Source organism: Nicotiana sylvestris, chromosome 10, assembly GCF_000393655.2.
Source record: "Nicotiana sylvestris chromosome 10, ASM39365v2, whole genome shotgun sequence".
NCBI lineage: Eukaryota > Viridiplantae > Streptophyta > Magnoliopsida > Solanales > Solanaceae > Nicotiana > Nicotiana sylvestris.
This window is the reverse complement of record NC_091066.1, coordinates 51,069,518-51,076,793: the sequence shown is the minus strand read 5'-3', so window position 1 is coordinate 51,076,793 and position 7,276 is coordinate 51,069,518. Positions and strand designations below refer to the sequence as shown.

General features: G+C 41.9%; 1 protein-coding gene across 1 annotated transcript; it reads left to right on the top strand.

Annotated features, from left to right (window-relative positions):
- The first annotated feature begins 314 nt into the window (after window positions 1-314).
- LOC138879323 (uncharacterized) lies at window positions 315-3,946 on the top strand. The gene is made up of 7 exons (XM_070158929.1): window positions 315-432; window positions 523-533; window positions 627-852; window positions 1,385-1,442; window positions 2,246-2,599; window positions 3,220-3,562; window positions 3,722-3,946. The coding sequence occupies exons 1-7, from the start codon at window positions 315-317 to the stop codon at window positions 3,944-3,946; spliced, it is 1,335 nt and encodes a 444-aa protein (XP_070015030.1).
- Window positions 3,947-7,276: the final 3,330 nt, after the last annotated feature.

The window sequence follows — 7,276 nt, the reverse complement described above, 5'->3', positions numbered from 1 at the left end:
ATGCTTGCTCGGGATAGGGATGAGAGAGAGGCCAAGAGGTCTCGAGAGTCGGGCCATTATTCTGGTGCCCATGCCCCAGTTGCAGTTTTTGTCGTGGTAGGGGTTATGTGAGTCGCCTCGTTCATTCAGTTCTTCCAATAGCTAGTGGTATTCCAGCATTTCCTAGACCTCAGGAGCCTTATTATGTACCTCCAGTATCTAGTGTGCCTCCTACATGGGGTGCTTTTAGTGGTAAGTCCAACAGACCTGGCCCGAGCCAGTCACAACCACCATGCCCTCCCAGAGCTTATTTTGAGTGTGGAGACACTCGCCATATGGGGAGGGATTATCCTAGGCTTATAAGGGATGCACCTCCACAGGGTTCCCAGTCTATGAATACAGCACCAGCTGCCACCCAACCTGCTCATCCAGCTAGGGGTGGAGGTCGGGGAGGTAGGGGTCATCCTAAAGGGGGAGGCCAGGCCAGATACTATGCCTTTCTTGCCCTTTCATAGACTGTTGCTTCCGATTCTATCATTACAGGTATTGTTCCGGTTTGTCATACAGATGCATTGGTTCTATTCGATCTAGGCTCCACTTATTCCTATGTGTCCTCTTATTTTTCCCTGCATTTGGGTGTATCTCAGGATTCTTTGAGTTCCCATGTTTATGTGTCTGCTCTTATAAGAGATTCTCTTATTGTGGACCGCGTTTATTGGTCGTGTTTAATTACTCTTAGTGGTTTTGAGACCATAGCTGATTTATTATTGCTCAACATGGTAGATTTTGATGTTATCTTAGGCATCGACTGCTTGTCGCCCCATTATGCTATTCTTGATTGTCACGCCAAGACCGTGACACTGGCTATGCCAGGTTTACCATGATTAGAGTGGAGGTGTACTTTAGATTACACTCCCAGTAGACTTATTTAATTTCTTAAAGCTCAACAAATGGTTGAGAAGGGGTATGACGTGTATCTAGCTTATGTGAGAGATGTCAGTATTGATACCCCTATAGTTGATTCAATCCCAATAGTACGGGATTTCCTCGACGTGTTTCCAACTAATCCTCCGGGCATGCCGCTCGACAAAGATATTGATTTTGGCATTGATTTGTTTGTTGGGCACTCAACCCATCTCTATTCCTTCTTATTGTATGGCTCCTCCTGAGTTGAAGGAACAATTACAGGAATTGCTTGATAAGGGCTTTATTCGGACCAGTATGTCACCTTGGGGTGCTCTTGTCTTGTTTGTGAAGAAAAAGGATGGTTCTATGCGTATGTGCATTGATTATCGCCAGTTGAACAAAGTTACAGTGAAGAATCAATATCCTTTGCCTCGTATTGATGACCCATTTGATAAGTTATAGGGTGATCGAGTGTTTTCCAAGATTGATTTGCATTCAGGTTATCATCAGTTGAAGATTCGGGAGACAGATATCCCACAGACTGCTTTCATGACTCGGTATGGTCATTACGAGTTCCTTGTTATTTCATTTGGGCTGACCAACGCCCCAACAGTATTTATGCATTTGATGCAGAGTGTATTCCGACCATATCTTGACTCGTTTGTTATTATCTTTATTGATGACATTCTGGTGTACTCCCTGAGTCAGGAAGATCATGAGTAGCACCTGAGGACAGTGCTTCAGACCTTGAGAGAAAAGAAATTATATGCAAATTTCTCAAAATGTGAGTTCTGGTTGGATTCTATGGTAATTTTGGCTCACGTAGTGTCGAGTAAAGGGATCAAAGTGGATCCAAAGAAAGTGAAAGCAGTTCAGAGTTGGCTCAGACCATCCTCATCTACAGAGATTTGGAGTTTTCTCAGTTTGGCGAGTTATTACCATCGATTTGTTGAGGGATTCTCATATACTGCGACACCTATGACCAGGGTAACTTAGAAGGGTGCTCTGTTCAGGTGGACGGAAGATTGTGAGGAGAGCTTTCAAAAGCTCAAGACAGCTTTGACTACAGCCCCAGTATTGATATTGCCTATAGGTTCGGGGTCTTATACAGTCTATTGTGATGCATCGCGAGCTGGCCTCGATGTGCTGTTAATGCAGGACCGTAGGGTGATTGCCTACGCGTCCAAACAACTGAAGGTCCATGAAAGAACTATCTTGTCCACGACCTGTAGTTAGCTGCTATTGGTCATGCCTTGAAAATTTGGAGGCACTATTTGTACGGTGTCCCTTATGAGATCTATAGTGATCACCGAAGTTTGCAGTATCTGTTCAAGTAGAAGGATCTTAGTTTGCGTCATAGGTGGTGGTTAGAACTGCTTAAGGATTATGATATCACTATTTTGTACCACCCGGGGAAGGCCAATGTGGTGGCTGATGCTTTAAGTCGTCGGGCAGAGAGTTTTGGGAGTTTGACTTATCTACCTGCAATAGAGAGGCCCAAGGCATTAGATGTTCAGGCCTTAGCCAACCAGTTTGTGATATTGGATATTTCTGAGCCTAGTCAAGTATTGTCTTGTGTGGTCTCTCGGTTTTTTATTTATGATCGTATTAGGGAGTGTCAGTATGATGACCCCCATCTGCTTGTTGTGAAGGACACGGTTCAACACGGTAATGCTAAAGAGGTCACTATTGGGGATAATGGTGCATTGAGGATGTAGGGCAGGCTATGTGTGCCTAATGTTGATGGGTTGCGTGAGTTGATTCTTCAGAAGGCTCACAACTCGGGGTACTCTATTAATCCGAGTGCCATGAAGATGTATCAAGACTTAAGATAGCATTATTGGTGGTGTATAATGAAGAAGGACATAGTGGAGTATGTTGCTCGGTGTTTAAATTGCCAGCAGGTGAAGTATGAGCATCAACGACTGGGTGGATTGCTTTAGAAGTTAGAGATTTCGGAGTGGAAATGGGAGCGGGTCACTATGGACTTCGTTGTTGGGCTCCCACAGACTCAACTGAAGTTTGATGCAGTTTGGGTGATTGTAGATAGGCTAACCAAGTCGGCTCATTTCCTTCCTGTGATGACTACCTATTCTTCCGAGCAACTGGCTCAAGTTTATATCCCTCAGATTGTCAAACTTTATTGCCTGCCGATATCTATTATCTCTGGCCGGGGCATGCAGTTTACATCACGGTTCTAGAGAGCCGTATAATATGAGCTGGGTACTCGGGTGGAGTTGAGCACAACATTTCACCCCCAGACAGACGGACATTCCAAGCGCAGTATTCAGATTCTTGGGGATATGCTCTGTGCGTGTGTGATGGAGTTTGTAGGTACTTTGGATCAGTTCTTGCCACTTGCAGAGTTTGCTACAACAACAGTTATCAGTCTAGCATTCACATGACACCATATGAGGCTCCGTATGGTAGGCAATGTAGGTCCCCAGTGGGTTGGTTCGAGCTGGGAGAGGCTAGATTATTGGGCACAAACTTGGTTCAGGACGCTTTGGAGATGGTTAAGGTGGTTCAGGATTTCGCACAGCCAGTCCAGAAAAAAGAGTTATGCGGACTAGAAGGTTCGCGATATTTCATTTATGGTGGGAGAGCCGGTCTTGCTTCAGGTTTCGTCTACGAAGGGCGTTATGAGATTAGGAAAGAGGGAAAAATTGAGCCCAAGGTTTATTGGTCCCTTTGAGCTGTTGCGACTTGTTGGGGAGGTTGCTTATGAGCTTGCCTTACTTCTCAGCCTAGCAGGAGTTCATCCGGTATTTCATGTTTCGATGCTCCGGAGGTATCACATTGATCCGTCTCACGTGTTGGATTTATCTCAGTACAGTTCGACAAGGATCTATCTTATGTTGAGAAGATAGTGGCTATATTGGACAGGCATGTTCGAAAGCTGAGGTCAAAAAGCATTGCATCCGTAAAGGTTCAGTGGCGGGGTCAGCTGGTCGATGAAGCGACTTGGAAGACCGAGCAGGATATGCGCAGTCGTTATCCTCATTTTTTCACCACTTCAGGTATGTCTCTATGCTTGTTCAAGGACGAACGAATATTGTAAGAGGGGTAGGATGTAACAACCCGGCAAGTCATTTTGAGAATTAATGCCCTGATCTCCTATTAACTGTTTCCCCCGTATCTATTTCTGCTATTATTTGCTGGGATGATCCGTTTTGAGTTTTGGAGTGTTTTGGGACACTTAGTCCCTAAAGAATAGCTTAAGTCATAGAATTTAAATCGTAGTAGGAACAGTGTGAAGACGGATCCGGAATGAAATTCTGTTGATTTCATTTGCTCTGGTGGGTGATTTTGGGCTTAGAGGCGTGTCCGGATAGTATTTTTGAGGTCCATAGCTCAATTAGGCTTGAAATGGCGAAAAGTTGAATTTTTGGAGTTTCAGGCCGGTAGTGGAATTTTTTATATCGGGGTTGAAATCCGATTCTGGAAGTTGGAGTAGGTCCGTAGTGTTAAATATGATTTGTGTGCAAAATTTGGGGTAAATCGGACGTGGTTTGGTTGGTTTCGGCATCAGTTGTAGAATTTTGAAGTTTCAAGTTCTTAAAGTTTGGATTGGAGGGTGATTCGTGATTTTAGCATTGTTTGATGTGATTTGAGGGCTAGACTAAGTTTGTATAGTGTTTTAGGATTGGTTGGTATGTTTGATTGAGGTTCCGGGGGCCTCGAGTGTGTTTTGGATGCTCAACGGGTCATTTTTTAACTTGGAGAAGTAGCAAATTTCTTATGTTTCTGTTGCAGAAAATCCTTCATCGCGATCACATGAGAAGGCTCGCGATCGCGTAGGGCATTTTAGGAGACCAGCTAAGTTTTTTCTTCACGTTCACTAGGGATGCAATCGTGTAAGTTCATTAGGTGATGTATCGCGAATGCGTGGGCTAAGTTGTGTTCGCATAGAGTTAAGTGGACCTAAGCTGGGGCCACACGTTTGTTCATCGCGAACACAATGCGTGGTCCGCGATCGCATAGTTGGGAGAGTCTGAATATCGAGTTCGCATGGGGTTTTACACGTTCGCGTAGTGTAAACTTATGAGTCAGCGAAGTTGTTCTTCGCGATCGCAAGGGTGCTTCCGCGATCGCGATTAAGGAAATCACTGGGTAGAATTTAAAGTTAAAAAACGAGGGTTTGAGTTCATAACTCAAATATTTGATTGAGAACTCGGTAGAAAGCGGAATTTGAAGAGATTGTTGGAGGAAGTTTGTGGGTAATGATTCCTAATTCCTTTTTGATGATATCCCATTAATCAAAGCTTGATTTCATCATTTAATTTCGGATTTGGGGTAAAAATTTTGAGAAAGGTTCTTAGGCCAAATTTTGGGGGTTTTATCGAGATTTTGGTATCGTATTTGAGTAAAAGGTATATGGTTAGACTCGTGAGTGAATGGGTGTTCATAATTTTTGACTTTTACCCGATTCCGAGACGTGGGTCCGGGGAGGAGTTTTGGGCGTTTTTCTAGTTTCTCACCTTAGATTTGACTTTCATTAGCTAAATTAGTTGTTGTAGCTATATTTATATTATGTAATTGATTTGATTAGATTTGGGCCACTCAAAGTTGGATACTCGTGGAAAGTGCGTGATTTCTGATTAATTTGAGCTTGGTTCGAGGTAAGTGGCTTACCTAACATTGTGTGGGGGAACTCCCCTTAGGATATGGTACTATTTGATATATGAGTGACGTGTACGTGACGTGACGTAACGAGTGCGTAGGTGGGCTATTTGTTGAAAACCCCTGTTTTCATTAAGAAAATATCTGTTTTTCCTTTAATTGAGCAACACTAGTATATGTAACTATCATGTTCAACATAGGAAAGCATGCCTACGTGCTTAACTGTTTTAACTGCCTTGACTGTCTATCTGAATTCTGTGCAGCATGTTTAGTGAAAAATTATCTGTCTTCCTTGATATGAACTTAGTCTAAACTATATAATTCCTTGTTAAAACTGTTGTTTATGTTGATTGAGTTGCATATTTACTTTGGGACTACAGAACGGTATTCCGGGAGATTCCTCTGCACATTTATGTTTGGGACTACGGGACGATATTCTGGGAGATCTCCCTGTACTGGATATTTACTTTGGGACTACGGAACGGTATTCCAGGAGATCTTCCTACACATTTACGTTTGGGACTACGGGATGGTATCCTGGGAGATCCCCTGCACATTTACGTTTGGGACTACAGGACGGTATCCCGGAAGATCCGATGTTGCTATCTCTGTGTACTGAGTTATTATTTTTGTTACATCATGCATTTTCGTACAATAAAGTTTCATCGTAAGTTAATCGACGTAAGTTCGGGATTGAGATTATTGTGAAATTATAAGTATTTTACTATTTCAAATAAGAGATATGTAAATATGTGGAGGTGAGAGGGTGAGTGAATCAAAGAAAATAAATTTCGTCAAAATTTGACATTTTAGGGTAAAATACGGTCTAAGCTATAATACCCCGTATTTATGGACTAGTGTCATACAAGGTACCACATGGCCATGATAGTAAGGTGTATAAAGTGTAGTAAAAGTGAGTAACATTTTTTGTAATTTGAGATAATTCTTAAGTTTGTGGATAATTGGAAAATTATTGAATTAGTAGGGAATTAATGAGTTGATTAAGGAGTAAGTGGGGGACTAATTAAGGTCTTGGGATAAAGACCAAGGTGTCAAGCGTGGCAGCAATATAAGTCATAATTGATGACTCTTAAGTTACCTTGAGAAGGTGGCAACATTTGAATTAACTATTCTATTAGACTCTTCAAGTCTTAGCTATATGTTTTTGTATTTTGAAGCTTCAACTTCAGCTCACTAATATATAATTTCATCTCCAAGCAGTTATGCCTTACCCATCTTTGTCACACTCGGTACAAAAGCTCTTAATGCGTAGAACCTTTGGTTCAATTTCTCTTTCCTTTGCCTTTCTGCTTCGACGTGATTCAAAGGTTCCTCCCATCTATTTGCTAGCTTCCTTCTTCGATTCTTTGGAGTTAAAGAGTGTATCAAGAAGCCAAATGTTACAGACGAATATTCCCCTACTTCAATCCGTCGTTATGTGTTGTCGCAATTGACGTGTGTGGGAAGGATTGTCAAGAGAATCGGCTCAATTATATTAAGGCTAAGCTCTTATTTTATTTAGGCATGATCTCGTAATTACACAAGTTTGATAATGAAGCACAAAGAAAAATTCATATCCCAGAATTTACGTATATTTTTCTAGTTTTGTAAGTTACAATATTCTCTTTATCGGGACTTCATACTCATTTGAGTATTTCCTTTTTATTGTCAAGAGAGCAGAGAGTCTATATATATAGTATTACAATAATTTCATTATCATCGAGCTATAATCGATGGGCAAGCTCTTATTGGGAAACCTCTGATCAGA